We start from the raw sequence: 17,524 nt of genomic DNA, 5'->3' as shown, positions 1-17,524 counted from the left end.
CCCCCACATATGCCTCACTGTCAAATACAGATTCACATGAACCTCAGTAGAGATTTTTAACTCTGACCATGTGATACTTATTTATCTTTCTATGACTAGCTAACATTTTTTTTTATTCTATTCAGCTAGAGGATGAAATTTCAACTTTACGGCAAGTGTTAGCAGCCAAAGAAAAGCACCTGGCAGAAATAAAACAAAAGCTTGGTATCAACCTGATGAATGAGCTGAAACAGAACTTTAGCAAAAGCTGGCACGACATGCAGACGACTTCTGCGTGAGTACAAAACCTGTACAAATTCATTCTTCTCCACTGAGTAGCATATTGTGTACTTTGTATTTTGGGCCCTCATACAGTGCTATCTGCTGAAAAATGTGGCCAAACTTGAGTAAGCTACAGGAACTGACATGGCAGGTTCTTCAAAGCACTTAAGTGGTTAAAAAAACAACCTGTAACAACAACAAATCCTACAGTACCCCACCAAATGTTGCCCATATCACATGAACCCCAGATTGGTGGGACAATATTTTCGATCTCATGGCATTATATTTGTTTTCCTACTTAGCTTTTTTCTTTGTACCAAAACAGCAGCAGCAGCAAGAAACATACCTCTGTTTGAATTAAAAAAAATACTTCCAGTGCTCACCGAACTGCTGTGTGTGACTCCATATGGGAATTTTCTACAGTTTTTCATAGTTGACTTCAATAAGTGAAAGCAGGCAGTAGCCATAGGAGAAACAGTGCTGTATCTAACGGTTAGAACAGGGGGACTTAACTTCATGATTCCTGAGTTTATTCAGAGCTTTGCTATTGGCTTGCAGTTTGAGCTTAGTCAAATAGCTTAATGTGTCTCAGCTTTTGTTTACCTGTGTGTACTATGGATATCCAGAATACTTGCCTAGTTTCCAAGTATGTGGAGAAGCTCAATTTAGGTGAGATCCGTGAATTAAAGGTACTGTAGAAATGCAGGGTATTGGTACCACTTGCAATGTAGAAATGATGGTAACTGAAATTCAAGTGTTAACAAACCAGCTCAGTAAAAGTCTCTATCTGTAAATCTTTTAAAAAACAAACCAATGATACTGTAGAACCCTAATGGTCTAGCGCTCATTGTTGTCTGCCAAAAGGGTGCTTGTTTGTGGGGTGGGGAGTTGGTTTTTCGTTTGTGCTGCCAAGTAATACTAGCATAGGCCTCGCATGAGGAAAGGAGTTACTGATGCATGTAAAGAAACAGTGATCAGACCTACCCTGAGTCCGCCACAAAATGTGGAGACCTAGGGCAGGTACAGCACTTTGAACTTCTGACTGAATAACTGAGGTAAAAGCTGTATCTGGGAGAAATGGTGTTTCAGCAAGACAGGAGACAGACAAAACAAGCAGCTCTAAAACTAAGTAGTATTGAGGTGCAGGTCTCAGCTCCATAGTTAAGGTTGAGTTTTGCACTTAAAGCGGGGATTCAACATCGATATTTATGAACACACTGTATCTTCCCTAAAATGACAGCACTTGAGTATTGAACAAATAAAAATAAAAAGGAAAATCTAGTGTAGATGTCACCAAACTGTAGGGAGCGCCCCCCCCCAGGGGGGCACAGAGGAATGTTTGGGGGAGTGGGGTGGGAGCACCACCCATCTCCACTCCTGGCTCCGGCCCCTGCTCCCGGGGCCCCTGGCCAAGGCTCTGCTCTCAGCCCTGTCCCTGGCTCCAGCTGGGGTCCCAGCCTTTGCCTCCTTACCCCTTCCGCACCCCCCTGCCCTGAGCCGGAACCCCAATCCTGGATCTTGCTCCGGGGATGGGGGAGGTGGAGACAGGGGTAAGGGAGGGTGGGAGGTAAAGTTTGGGGACCACTGACCTAATGTAATTGTAGTGTGGGGGAAAAGTTTTCTGTCAAAGCTGTTTTGTGATTAAAAAAATGGGGTTTTGGCAAAATGATATTTTTTTTTTAAACAAATTGTGTTTTCCATGTAAAGGTTTGGCTTTGTGGGTATTTTTAATGAACACAAACATCCTAAAACATGAAGATGTATTTCAGCCAGGTTTAATGAAAGAATATGGTCATGAGGCACCAGAACTAAAACTTCAGTGAGGCAGCCCAGCAGAATTCCTAAATCAAACTTTTCCGTTTTAAGCTTGTATAGAAGGGGCACTTAAGCAGGATGATTTGCATGAGACCTGATCATTAGGACAGTCACTACAATTAAAAATTAAGAGTGGTAAGGAAGAGTTTCAAAAGTACAAAGGACAGTTTAGGCCTCTCTATCCCACTGAAAATTAACTGGAGATAAGTGTCTAAACTGCCCTTTGTGCCTCCCCCTAAAGCATCGAAATCTGCAAAGCGCTGCACAACCTGGGCTTCTGTTGGCTTCAGTGGGAATTCACATTGAAGGATCTCTCCTGGCAAAAATCTGGTGGTAGATGATGACTGTAGGTTGAATAAACATTCTAATTCAATGTGGTAGCATGGAGTCAGTGCCTTACCCACAAAGGTTCCTTGTTTATATTTGCCTTCATCCTTATTAAATCAGGAGCCAATTAAAGAACAAAGGCCAAAATATTTGGGTGCCCAAATTTAGACTCCTAAATCCATATTAGATATCTTAATTAAAATTGCCTGACTTTCAAGCCAACGTTAATGAGATTTGTAGACACTCAGCATTTCCAAAAATAAGGCTCCTTTTTTCAAAAGCACGAAGAAGTATGCACCAACCCATCATTGATTTTTGGAAAGAGCCTAAATGGGCTTCCAGAAATGGGAGGTACCCAAAAATTAGTGGTAACTTGAGCACCTAACTGCTATTTGTGCCTTTGAAAATCTGCCCGATGCCTAACTGTAGATATAGGCATTAACTTTAAGCATCTAGGTTTGAAAACATTTTAGATGTTCACCAACTTCATGGAAGTGTTGTTGATAGTGCCAGAAATGTCACCTTCAAAGGATTCTGTCCAGCAGAAAATGCCCATGGCTTTTCTCCTGTAGAAGACCATAAATATGGGCTCCATGGGCCAATGTTTCCTATAGATTCAAGCCGCTTGCAAGGTCGCCACATAGCTTTGGGACAATAGTACACACAGAGGTAAATTCTGCCCTCTGTGCACAGGGGCAACTCCCATTAATTCCAGTCAGATGCTATCTTTGCAACAATAGCTCTGGCATTTTGCAGCAAAGTAGCTTTTAAAAAGAAAATCTGGAAGGCTGTTCAAATCTTTCAGCCCTGAATGCAAAATACCTTCTGTTTGAGCTAACTCATTTACTTTGTCCCTTTCTGGGCATCACACTTCAGGAAAGGTGGACAAATTGGAGAAAGCCCAGAAGAGAGCAACAAAAATGAATTAAAGGTCTAGACCTATGAGGAAAGAGTGGAAAAACTTTGATTATTTAGTCTGGAGAAGGAAGACTGAGGGGGAATATGAGAAGTCTTCAAGTATGTATAAGGTTGTTTATAAAGAGGAAGGTGATAATTAAGGCTGTTTTAGTCACGGGTATTTTTAGTAAAAGTCATGAACAGGTCACGGGCCGTAAACAAAAATTCACGGGCCCGTGACCTGTCCATGGCTTTTACTAAAAATACCCTCCCTGACTAAAACTTGGTCAGGGCACCACAGGTGCTTGGGGAGGTGGTGTGGGACCCCTGCTGGTACTGGGGGGGTGGGGCTGGTACTGGGGGAGGGAGGGGGTAGTGGGGCTTCCTACCCGGCTCTGCATCCCTGCAGCTCCTAGTCAGCAGGGGCCAGGGTAGGGGCTCCACTGCTCCTGCCACAAGTGCTGGCTTCTGCAGCTCCCATTGGCTGGGAACCACAGCCAATGGGAGCTGTGGGGGCGGGATCTGTGGGCGCAGGCATCATGCTATGTGGATACCCCTCCGCTGCCTAGGAGCTGCAGGGGGGCCATGCCAGTGGGAGCCGGGAAGCCCCCCATCCCGAGGTAAGCACCTCCCGTACTCCCCAACCCCCTTCCCCTACACACCCAAACTGCCGGCCATGGGGCTGCCCCAGCCAGCACCAGCTGCTGCAGAAGTCACGGAGGTCACAGAAAGTCACGGAATCCATGACAGACTACTCGCAGCCTTAGTGATAATTTGTTCTCCTTTTCCACTGAGGACAAGACAAGAAGTAATGGGCTTCAATTACAGCAAGATTTAGGTTAGACATTAGGAAAAACTTCTTAACTGTAAATACTGGTTTAAACACTGGAACAAATTACCTAGGAGGTTGTGAAATCTCAGTCATTGGAAGTTTTTAAAGAACCAGTTAGACCTGGGTGGTCTGTCAGGGCTGGTTTTGATCAGTGTTTCTCAAATGTAGCGACTGTGGGTTTTTATGGCCACGACAGCCTCCAAAACATGGGCGGATATTGGGGGGGGTGAGGGGCAAACCAGTGCCCCTCCCTGTGGCACCCAACTGTTGCTCCTGAAGAACTGTTTCTAAGGACTGTGAACTGCGCCACATTGGTGTTTGCACTGGTGCTACCAGCAGAGATTGGCACCCTGCACTGCGCAGCTTCCTCAGGGGGATCTGGGCAGTGCCTCTGGAGACATGTGGGGCTGGTGTGGGTGGTGCCAGAGGCAAGTCTTGTCAGTGGAGGCAGCTGCCACATTTGGTCACTTGGGCAGTCCCCTGGGCAGTTCCCTCACTCCCAACCAGCCAGAGCGTGGTTAACCTGGGATTCTGCAGGCAGCCAGTGAGTTCCCAACCCATCTTCCCTGGGGTGGGCTCTCGCTGAAGGGCCACAGAAGGCAGGGACAGAGAGACAGGTCAGCCTTTTCCCCCTCCTGAGGTTGCACTCGCTGTTCACAGTTGCTATAGCTGTTGCAAGCACTTCAGTGGCCCCCATGTGCTGCAGGGTTTGGCAGCTCCCAGGCAGAGTGAGAGGCTCCTGCTCCATGACATGCGCAAAGCACAAGAATAGGCACAAACTCCGGGTAGAATTGTTGTACAGACATCCACATTTTACCAAAAAAGCAAAAGAAACAACAAAAAAGACAAGAATGTGCAAAGCACCTTATTGGTGTTTCTGTGATGTTGAGGTTCAGTAAAGAATAGAGATGACTATACATTATTTTTTATTATTGAGTCTGCAAAAAAACCCTATATAAATAAATGACAATGATTTGGATGTGTTTATGTACACAATTATTTGTTTCTCCTAAAGTTAATTAAGTATTTCGGAAAAATTGTCCGCAAGAGTTGGTGACTGCATTCTGAGGCCACCAAAAATTTTGTTGTGAGAAGCTCTGGTCTAGATAATACTTAGTCCTGCCTCAGTGCAGGGGACTTGACCAGATGGACCATGAAGGTCCCTTCCAGTTTCTAAGAATTATCATTCACATCTGTTCATAATCAATTTTCTTGTCCAGTCTTTTCCTCTGTTATTCTACAGTGGGTTGATTTTAGCATAAACTACATGTCTGGGTAGGAGGTGTTTATTTTCACAGGCCCTTTTGCCTATATAAAACATACCAATAACTTCCTAAAGAATAGTTAATCAACTTCATTCATTTCACATTTGTGGTGGTGAGGAGGCATTCAGATAGAATAATTTTCTGAGCTCAGGTTTGCAGTGAATAGAGATTGCCAGGAATTTGGTTAGCTTAGAGCAGCGTGTTACTGGACTTATGAAAGCCTTTTGTGCATGAGGAGTTGTGTATAAATAATTGCACTTTTTAATGAAGCAGGACAATGTTGGTGGGTTTTAAAGGCAAAGCTAACAATTTTGGATTAAGGTGTAATTTTATTTTATTGCACTGATTTTTTTTTTTTAATTATTTATTTTCTTAATTAGCATTTTGCTACCCAGGAAAAGGGCTTATGTAACCTGAATTCTTGCTTGGTTATAGGTGTTTGCTTTGCATTTGAGTGGGTGCACTTCTTACTTTCATGTTTGAAATGAATTTTGCAGTTCTCAGTATACAATACTAAGCAATAAGAAATACACACTGATCATTTCCATGTTGTAACGTATGTCATGCAATGAAACAGTCCGACCTGTACCTCATCGTGGTGGAGCGGGTGTAACATCTGAAGTAGGGGATCGCTCATTGGAGCTATGCCATCAGTGATGAAGGCTTGTCTGAAATATCGCCTTGGGCCTTATGTGAGGTGGACAGGTCCAACGAGAACCCCGAAAATGATGGCTAGCACAGGCGGTGAAGATGCAGGCCTAACGGAAGCAAGGCTGATAGATCACAGCTGTCACGAGGTGGAAGATTCCTTACTTCTGTATTCTGGCAGCCACAACCACTTACGTGGGGTAGCACTACTGCGAAATGAGGCCAAGTCCTCCTTAATAACCTGGATTCCAGTGTCTCCTCGGCTACTTATTGCACGTCTTAAACATTGGCATGGTTACCGCACTGTCATAGAGGAATCTGTTGATTCAGTTGATGATCATTTTTACGATCAGTTGGAATGTCTAATATGCACAGTCCCTCCACATAATCTCGTGATCCTGGGTGACCTAAACACACTTAACTGGCTCCCTTCGAAATGTTTCTGAACACGTCACTGGTCATTATGGCTCAGGTATACCCAATGATAAATCTTGCCGCTTGCTCACGTTCTGCGCCTCCCAGAATCTTTCTATTCTTGGGTCGTGGTTCAAGTGGCACTGCATATGCCAGATGTCATGGGTCTCTCATGATAGCATCACTCAGAAGGAGTTGGACCACATCAAAACATGTGACAGGCATCTCTTCACCTCCTGTAGATTATATCGTGGTGCGGAATGTGCTGCAAACACAGATCACCACCTAGTGGTTGCCCGTATGGTGTTTGACGCTCTGATGAGCAGGTAAGCCCTCTGTGATGATGAAGTTTGACATAGACGCACTTTGTGTGCCAGGTTTAGTCAACAGGTTTTGTATTGACGTTAGCAATAGATTCTCAGCTATAGCCGCCCTGCCGGATGACATGGAGGTTGCCTGGTCACTGTTCACTTCCATTCCCCACCAATCCGCTGAGCAGACAATTGGCTATAGGCATCCAGCACATTGACCTTAGCTATCGGAGAAGGCCTTCCAAATAATTAAATTGAAGGCCATCATTTGCCAGATTGGCGATAAGCGCGCTTGTAACCAGCTGAAGCGAAAATTTAGCACCCTGACACTCTGTGATCACGACGCATATTATAACCATGTGGCGGACAATGTTGAATTTGCCTCAGCCAGGGGTGACCTAAAGCCAGCATTCTGTGCTATTCGCAATCTCAGCGGTCAAGAGGTAGTCGCTACAAACAGCATCCTGAATGGCAGCCAAGGCCATCCATGTAAATCGGATGATGACATCCTCTCACACTGGGTGGCGCATTATCACAGTGCCCTGAACCACCATCCAGCTCTGACCAAGCAACAGCCAGAGGATCTGGCAGCCACTGCTTTTCCAAATCCAGACACCTGTAGGGATGCACCAACATTGGATGAAGTAAAGTGTGCCATCTATAAACTGAAAGACGGATGCGCAGCTGGCGCTGATGGTACCCCTGCAGAACTGCTAAAATGTGCTATTGACCCTATAGTGGAATCACTTCTGGCCATCTTTCATCTGGTGCGGAGAACAGGAACCTTGACAACCACCTGGAAGGACGGTGTTGTGATCTCACTTTATAAGGGCAAAGGACTGCGCAGTGATTATAAGAGCTACAGGCTGATCACCTTGCTGTCCATTCCAGGGAAGGTGTTTGTGCATGTTTTGCTGGCGTGCTTGGAGCCTCTGCTACATTGGAAGCATCTCCCCCAATAGTCAGGCTTTGAGGAACAGGTCCACATTAGACGCCATTTTGGTCTTCCACTTGTTGTCGGAGATGCACCGTGAGTTCAGGAAGCCCCTGCACGTAGCATACATTAATCTTAAGGCTGCATTTGATTCAGTTGACTGTGTCGCACTATGGAAGGCCTTAAAGGGCATAGGTGTCCTTACCACTCTGCTGGACTTGATTAGAGAGCTGCATAATGGAACCACTGCCCACTTACGTCTGGGGAATCGATGTCAGCACCTTTTAAAATCAGTATCAGGCAGGGGGATGTATCTTGGCCCTGCGCTCTTTTGTCAGGCAGTGGAGTTCATAATGCAACATTCTGTCTGGGCCATAGGCATCTCAGACCTTGACTATGCTGATAACGTTCTTCTAGTACAGAGCCACAACAGGTTTCGAGAGGCACTCCAGAAAATGGAGGAGGAGTGGGCTAAGATTGGCCTCCATGTTTCATGGTCAAAGACAAAGTTGCAAAATCTAGGACCAGGTTCACCTGTGACTCCAATCTCTCTTTGAATAATGAAACTGTTGAAGCAGTCTCCAGCTTTTGCTATTTGGGTTCTATACTTCCTCAAACTCTCACATGGAGGTTCTCCATCGGATTGGCATTGCAGCATCTGACATGGGTCATTTTCAACGAATATGGAATCAACCTCATCTCAGCATGACAACCAAGTTCAGGATCTATTCGAGCTGTATTCTTCCCGTACTGTTGTATGGCTGCGGAACATGGACACTACACCACTCAGACTGGGCAAAGTTGGAGGCTTTCCACACAAAATGCCAACATCGTACATTGGGCATAAAGTGGAATGACTTCATCTGTAATGTAGATGTTTATGGTCGCTCTAATCTACAGACTACAGGGGCGATTGTCCGCAGATGGAACCTTAAGTTTTTCAGACATGTTGCAAGGATGCCACAAGACGTTCCAGTAAATGCTGTTCTCTGGGTGGCTTCTAACATCTGGGATAAAATTCCACCAACCGAGGGGTGGAGGCAGCCCAGAGGCAGACCTCCTGTTACATGAGTTCATCAAGTCTGTTCTGATGTTGGACTCTTGAGCCGTCAAGCTCTTGCAGCTGCTTGGGAATGGACCAAATGGCGAACGATCGATATGGCCAACTGTTCAGCTAAGCATTGAAAAGAGAAGAATGAAACAGCCCTAAAGAGTTCCGTGCCTTCTCTTGCTGTTTCTTCCATTAAATTTCATATGATAACTACAAATGTCAGGTTAATTTATCCTGATAGGTCTGTGAACACCAATCTCTCACATGAAGCACTGAATATATCTCGACCAGACACTTAAGAGTCTTTTTTACATTTTATCCTCACCGTGGTCATCCGGTAAGAGGTAACTTTACCTGCAGCTTTGCCCATCAGTTCCCTTCTGGGGCTTTCTGGTAGCAGCAGGACACTCCAGCGTCATCTTGGGTAGCAACAGCATTGGGACTAGTAAATTACCAGGGAATAATTATTATACCCAAACGTTTCCTAATGATTATCTGGCAGCAGCTTCTTCAATGTCACAATGTAGTCTGATGGCTCTCAAGACACATCCCAGTTTCACTCTGTCTTATTATGCCTCCAATTGTCACAGAACCTCCTTTTACCTAAACTTCTCTTGTCAAATCAGCTCCTCTTAAATGGACAGCAAGTCAACCCATAGGTCATGTAGCAAAACATGTACAGAGATTACTTAGAGAATATTGGTGATTTATTGCATTTTATGAAACTGAAATAAAAAGCAATAATACTATTTTAAAAGCCCAAGTCAGTAATTATAAACTAAAGGGGAGTTTGATTGCATTATGGGTGTTTCTGGCCATGTTATATCATGGGAAATGCTGTCTGGCTGGGGAGCACAGACCATAGAGAAGACATGAGTAAACAGAACTACAACGCCCATGAGGCACCATGGTGGGCTATCCAAATCAAAATATTTCAGTTTTCAGGCATTTGGGGTGTTTTTATGAAAAACTGAAATTTTCCACAGAAAACTATACATTTTTTTTAAAGTCTGCTAATACCCAGTTTTCTGTCAAAAATGGTTTCAATGGAAACTTTCCCACCAGCCCTACTTTTGAATCAGAAACACAGAGCTACTTTCACCATTCCTTCTGTTCCTATACTTCCCCCATTAATTGTACCAAAACAATTAGGGGCATAGCTATGAACTTCAATAACTTAAGCTTCGGAAAATATGGCTCTTAGCATGGACGAGATCTCTTAGGCTCGAACACTGAGCCAGGATGCTATTTAATAGCAAATACTGCTATATAGCATTTCCATATGTGCATCTATATGCCATTCCATTAAATCAGACCTCACAAGGAAAAAACAATTACTCAGGGTGTTTCACCATTCAGAATGAGGAGTGCTCAGTGCAGCTGAGGATGGAAAGCACAAAGAGTCTTGCTATGATCTGCAATGACTGTCAATGCCAAGGGGCTGTTATAGTAATAACCAAGCACAGGAAAGCTGTGGCCCTGTCCCCTTTGGGCTGACACCTCCTGAGATTCAGAAAAACTAGCCACTGGCCAGCCCCAGCCCCAAACAATCTAGGGAGTCAAAATCATTCTGCAACCCCGTGCCAGGGCACAGGACTATACCTACAGCCACTCAACACACTTGTATAATGGGTTAGAGACACTGGATCTGTGTCCAGATGAGTTCTGTGGTCTGCCATAATGCTAGCCTCCACTTTAGCCTTTCTAAGGCTGGCACTGAGACCTCTGACAGCACAGTCCAGGAAGTCTGCCTACTGTCCCCTCCCAGAAGCCTCTGCCCTTCCTACCTTTCTCCTTACCTTATCCTGCTGGCTGGTCACCCTCGCCCTCAGGTGACGGGTCTATCCAACTTCCTGGCCAGTCCCCAGTGCCAAGAAGCACTGCTGTGGTTTTGGCAGGTGAGGGCTCAGCATTCACACAGCATGGGACCTGGGTACTGGCTGGGCCATGGCGTGCTCCCAGATGTCACGTGTGCAGCTAGTAGTTAAGATCACAATGTGTGTGGCTGAAATGTGCCACTTTTTTTTGCTGTGCACATGCATCTTTTGACTGGTGACTGGCAAAGGTAGTAGAAAAACTGGCCAGATGGCAACCTTAGGACACTTATGAGAGCCACTTTAGAGTTGGTATTAGGAGCTGCTATCTTGGCTTGACATCACCAGAGGATACCCCCTACTCTCCTGGCTGGATCCACCAGGTTTAGGACTGCTTTGTGCTGGTGTAAATCTGGTGTAAATCTGCCAGAGTGCCACCCAGGATTGGCCCCCTTGGTTTTGCCCAGTACAGTCATGGGAGTCCTTCTACTGACTTCAGTGAGCTCTGGATCAGGCCCATAATGCAGACAAATGCTATTCATACCTTTCTGTAGGCCACTTTCTGCCATCCTTATTCACAACACAACAGTGCCTTATTTAAGAAGTAGTCTTGTTGAAATCAGCCGGGACTACTCCTGGAGGAAGGCACTATTCAGCATGAGTGAGGGTGGCAGTATCTGGGCCTATTTTTCTATTCCTCTGCAGCTTCACCTCTGTCATGATTTGCCTCCCCTTTTCTATTCAAGACTGACCAGAATAGAATCTGACAGTTGTGCCAAATAATGTGATGATGCAAAAAGGGGACGAGAATGAGATCACCAAATGCATTTGAACTTGTTACTTCAGGTGAAAATCAAACGCATGTATAAACTCACTCTAACCCCTTTTAAAATGATGTTCACAGTATGGAATATAGATCCTGCATCAGATTCTGCTCTGTTACTCCTGTCCAATCCTGTTGAAGTCTGCAAGGTTGCACAGGTCCGACAGCAGATCATGTCCTTTTGTGACTTTTGTTCAAAGAAATCTTAATCACAGCACTCGACTCTAAGAATTTTGTACATTACCCACATTCTCTTTCTGGAGCCTTTCTCCGCAAGTCTGACTAGATACAAGCTGTGCCTTATAGCCAACTGCATCTTCCAGTTGTTTCTCCAAAACATTTTACAGTTTTAAATATGACAGGACAGTGGACAGTATTGCATATAACAGTCAGTATTAATGCCTTCTTGATCCTGTGGATTCTCACCCCCCATCCTCCCTCCTGCTCTGAGTGTGGAGATCCAGACAGATGTAATAGGTGAAATCTTGGCCATTGAAATCAATGGCAAAACTATTTTGACTTCAGTGAGGCCAGAATTTCATGGAGCCGAGGCAGGGGACCCAAGAGGCAGCGCAGAGTGTTGTATGCAGAGTGTTGTGTTGTATGCACAGTACTAGCCTTTGGCAGATCTCCCAGGATTAGGGTGACCAGACAGCAAGTGTGAAAAATTGGGACCGGGGTGGGGGGTAATAGGATCCTATATAAGAAAAAGACCCCAAAATCGGGACTGTCCCTATAAAATCGGGACATCTGGTCACCCTACCTAGGATCTGCAAGTTTTGTGGGCGGAGCCCCCTGCCCATTTTACAGGGAGCAAGGGAAAGGAAACTGCACCAAGAGAACATCACAGGGTGTCTGTATTGCTAGCTTTAATGTAACTTGCTCAGAGTTGTGAAGCCATGGCAATACGCACTTCAGTCCGGGCAAGCCAGCCGAGGAATGACCCAGGGTTCTGGGAAGGCTTGTACAGCACACACTGAAGCATGTGCGGCTGCAGCTTCACTGATCCGCAACCCAAGCCAGCAAGACAAAGCTAGCTTGGAGATGTGTGCCTGAGCTTCAGTCACACTCGGTGGTTGCTGTATACACATACCATACATGAGTCTTCAGACGCTCTGGCCTTCTCTTTAGATTTCTCCAGGGGTGAGGGCAAACTGGGGCATAATTCCTTTGAATGATTTGAGATGTATTTTCCCTTCAGAGTGCCCATGTAATTTCCATTTGTCTTAATATATTTGGAGAGAGGACATATTGTTAAAAACAAAAATTCTGTCAGGCATAACTTGAGTGGGGGGGGGAGGGCGGGGTTGGGTTTTGTTATTTTTTGTTCCAAATTACAGTCTGTCTAAGGACTATATTCTGACCTGGTACAAATGGATTAATTCAACTGATGCTATGAATTTGACCCTTGATAGTGTTGATCCAAATTATAAATCCCTGAAAATAAAGGTTTATCCTGAAAGTGGTGATACAGCTTTAACTAGAGCAGTGCTAGTGAAAGCCAGTGAATGCTGATAAAAGGGTTTCCCTTTTCTTTAAATACAGATTTATTTATTTTTTAAATCAATCCCTGATGAGACGCTCCCAGGTGTCATTTTAGTGAGATGGCCATCACTGGAGACAATTACAATGCTATATTAGGCAAAATAACTACATTTTGGCTTCACTGCTCCTGTAAATGCTATAATAGGTTCCAGGTAGGAAGAGGAGAGAGAGCTGCTATCACTCAGTTGCGGAGTGGGAATTAAGTTTAGGTCACTGATAAACCTTCGTGCTTATCTGCATGGATGAGATGGCAAGATGCAAGCTCAGTCACTCTGACATTCTTAAGAACGTGTTTTTAACTGTGGATTATTAGAATAAACTATACTTGCAACATATATCGTTTACATGCCTGTTAAAGCTCAAATGAAATGTGTTAATTAATGCTCTAGTCATCCCTCTGCTTTTACATGAAATCCCCAGCAAAATATCTATAAAATCAAGTGTTTCCCAGAAACACAGCTGCTTTACATTCATTCTAGAGCATTTCATTCTTAAGCTGACTAATGCTTTAAACAGAAAAAGAAGCAAGCTCTGTAAGACATGGCTTGTGCCACCAGGCTCTGTTGTATGGTTTTGTTGTTGTTTGAGTCGTCTTGCATCTTGTGAAAGCTTTATCATGGAGGAGAGCTCCTAATGGATTATTCTTTCCCAGAAAAGACCGAAACAGAACATTGAATGTCATTAGCAAAATGAAGGTACATTAATTAACAGTATATGTTGTCATATGCTTTACTGAAGCTGATTTTAAAATATTATACACTATTATTCATAGTTTCATAGAATTTAATGCCAGAAGGAACCATTAGCTCATTAAGCCTTTATATCCCAGGCCATTAATTTCACTCAGTTACCCCTGTACAGTAAATTGGGTTAGACTAAGCATTTCAGTCCTCAGGAGACCAAACTGTTGTGTGCCACAGGAGAGACCAAAGTGTCACCAATGCCTGAGGCACCTGCAATGCAGGGACTTGATATGGTGAGATGTACATGTTGTTGGATTGTGACCATTGAACCATGCAGTTTCAGATAATTCTGTAACAATAAGCTGTTTTCATTATTTGCAGTCCCACCAATCTTTGTGTTACCTGCCAACTTTATCAACAAAGATTTCATCTAGAGCATTGATTTTAAAAAAAATATTGAATGGCATTGGACAAAGAACCAATCCTGGGGGACCCATTAGAAATAGCCACACTTACTGATGCAACTGTATTTGAGATGTGTCAATGAGCCAATTCTTAATCTAACTAATGTGTTCTCTGTTAATTCCATAGAATGCAAGTTTTTAAATCCAAATGTCATATCAAATACATGATTTGCCATACGAGATAGAAATAATGTATTGATAGCTTTGTTCTACTGGGTAATGTTTGAGTCTTCAAAGGAAGGTCAAACTTCACCTGACAGTTGAGGAGCAATTCCGTCCTGACCTGATGAGATCAGCTGGTACCTTGAAGCATGAGATTTGATTACCCTGTTTTATTTTGTGTAATTGCAAATGATGATCATTTAAGTATCCACTTACAGTACCTAACTCGATGACATCATAAATGTATGAAGCCTGACTAAACATTGTGTGAAGCAGTATTTTCTGCTGATTACATATTGTGTGAAGCAATATTTCCCTTTCTTTGTTTGAATTAAGTGTGCCATAAAAATCAGCAGTAGTGCCTTGTTCTCATATTTCAAGACAATGCAAATAGGGGAAAAGGATTACATAACATTCAAGCTTGTTTGGTGATATGATCAAAATATACTATAAGTCTACTTTACATATGGAGGATACCTTAGCTCCCTGGGAGGTAAGTTATCAGTGCCACAGTGGCACAATAATTCGTGAAGAAGTTTTTTACTGTAAATAGTTTGTGAAAAATATCTAACTATAGAGTGCATGTCTGCTGTAAGATTGCCTCCAATAATATCATCATGAAGGTTCTTGAAATCACTAGGTACTATATCCTACAGAGAAAAATGAAAGGAGAATTTCATTTTAAAAAAAAAAGCTTTAAACTAAATTGCTACGGCTGAAGGTAACAAAGTAACAAAACATAAATACTAGAAATACTCAGATTGAGGCAGGTCAGTTTAATTTACAGATTAACCCTGGTAGTGATTCATGTACCATATTTGCTTAGGTGTCAAATTCTATTATTTAACCCCTTTTTGGATAAAGCAAGCAGGGTAAAACATGGACAATATTTTTTTTAAAACCTCCCCCTCCCCGACATGCATTCTCTCTCCTCTGATACCATGAAATAAATGTTGATGCCTTAAATACAGGAGGCATGATTTTTATAATTTAATGTAATTCAGGAGTAATTCTATTGAAATCAGTGTCTGATTCTGCTCTTACATAGGCTAGTGTAAATCTGAAGTAACTCTACTAAACTCGAGACTCTGGCATGCTAACTAGTTATGCGACCCCCGAGCGGTCGGCGTCCAACTTCTTAGAGGGACAAGTGGCGTTTAGCCACCCGAGATTGAGCAATAACATGTCTACTAAACTCAGTGGCTTTACATCGGTGTGAGCATGAAGAGAGGCCTAATGAATTTACCATGTGAAACTAACACAAGTGCGTCGGTGATCCAGTGTTTCTTGAATATCTTTGCTCTAAATGTACTGCATCTTAGGCTTCTTAGTCTGAGGACTCAGGGTCATTTGGCCCCGTTTCAGCCAGCTATTGACCATCTTAAGACCTTGTCATTGTTATTTATGTCCACAGATCCCACACTGTCAGTGCTTACCAAGTAATTATAAATAATGGTTGCTTGAAGGCCAATAGTAAAAAGCTGTTAGAGATCACATGACTCAGCAGATATGAGCATTCGGCAGTCCAGGGAGCTAATTAATAAACACTGTCTATTCTACACTTTTTTTTTTCCTCAGAGCAAATTTGAATTAGCCTTTATAGTTCTTAACCTGAATACTGAATTTCGTTGCTACCCTTAGAGGCTTCTAAAAACATTTAAATTGTGAGGCATATTTAAAAAACCAACCGCAAGTGAGAGTATGTTACATGAGAATTTGAAAAGAGTTGGCTCATGCTATTAATGCTGATGAAACATAATAATGTCCCCAGAAGTCAGAAACACTGCTAAAGAGGTCACCACTTACCAGTATTATTGACATGGTCTAAAATAGAAAGACTTATGCAAATAAATATGAGGAGCCAAAAGCATCCGAACAAATAGTGTTGAACAAATGCACGGTTAACATATAATTCAGTAACCATGTATAATGAGGCAAAACCACTAACCTCTGTGGACTTGTCATTTGTGAAAAAGATTAAATTTTCTGATCTGAAAGGAGGATAAAAATCTGGGGAGAGAAAGAGCTTTGATTGCATCCCTGTGTTCGATTGACCCTGAGGTAATTTTAGCGGAGTCCACGTTAAAGTTCCTATCTCCATAATGGCCAGTGTTGTCTGTTGTCTTGATGATTTATTGTTTCATTATTGTTCCCGTCAGTGTTTGAGAGTTTCACAAAGCTTTCCTACTCCAGCACTGCCATTTTTTTCCACATCCGAGCTCAGCTTTCCAGAGAGTTGGTGGTGTCATTAGCTCAAAAAAGGCTATTTGCATAACAGTCTTAGATGGACTTACAGTGTTATGTAACATCTATAGTATTAGGAACACAAATGCTGCCCTCTTCCTAATAGAAACATTAGGAAGGACAGAGTATTTAGGGGAGCTACAAAAAAGTAATATTAGTCAGACTGACAATCTGCCTTATTTCATCTGGTCCCTAGAATGAATGTGTGCTCTAAGCAAAGTAGTATTTTTATAGACACAAATGAGTTTGTCTTCATCTATGTATTTGTTTATTAACTAAAGAAGTGCTTGTCTGCTGGACACAGGCATTCGGGAATTATCCTTTTAAAGTTTCAGTGCCATGTGTAGAACTTGCAATACATACATAGATAAGACATCTGGGTAGTTTGTGGCATAGAGCTGCTTATACTTGCATGAAAAAGAAAAGGCGCTTACCAGTTATTTTATTCAAATATTCAGCTCTAAATTATAACAGTGAGATTCTTTTTTGAGTACAGTCACTCTGTTAAATAACGCACATGCTATTTCCTAGAGGTTTCTTGCCTTGGCTTCCAGCTACATTAAATCCATAAATGAATTCCCGTGTAACATGCTCCTTATTGGCTATCGGGGAGTGCGAACCTTGTAATTATGCTAGTCTATATTATGGCCCTGATTTGTTTAAGCATCCCTATTTAGGACAACGCTGTGCACGTGCTTAAAGTTGAGCATGTGCTTAATGGCTTTCCTGAACTGGAGCAAATAAAAAATGCAGGCATGATGAATGGAGCTTAGTGTTGGAAAATGTAATCATTTAAGACCAAGGTAAGTTGATGGCAGAGAGAATGGAGTTTATTTTACCTCTACTGAAAAGAGCCATCAAATTGCATGTTGCTTTTGGCTAGTCAGTTTGGGATAACCTCTAATCCCTACAAATGCAAATCAATTGTGTGAGAATTTGATAAATTTGGGTTGTAGCTTCTGAATTTGTCTATAATCAGCAGCATATTTATAAAATTTTATCAACTTTCTGGGAGCTTTTCTGAGGTGTATGTG

The 17,524-nt window shown here is 42.9% G+C and overlaps 1 protein-coding gene across 2 annotated transcripts in view; it reads left to right on the top strand.

Annotated features, from left to right (window-relative positions):
• TPD52L1 (TPD52 like 1) overlaps positions 1-17,524 on the top strand; it is a 66,046-nt gene that overhangs the window by 26,826 nt on the left and 21,696 nt on the right. For both annotated transcript variants that reach the window (XM_034765741.1, XM_034765740.1), the window contains exon 3: positions 126-274. In XM_034765741.1, the coding sequence (XP_034621632.1) occupies positions 126-274 (149 nt within the window). The remainder of the gene's footprint in view (positions 1-125; positions 275-17,524) is intronic.

This window comes from Trachemys scripta, chromosome 3 (assembly GCF_013100865.1).
Source record: "Trachemys scripta elegans isolate TJP31775 chromosome 3, CAS_Tse_1.0, whole genome shotgun sequence".
Lineage (NCBI taxonomy): Eukaryota > Metazoa > Chordata > Testudines > Emydidae > Trachemys > Trachemys scripta.
Note: the sequence above shows the minus strand (reverse complement) of the source record. Positions and strands in the feature narration are given on the sequence as shown.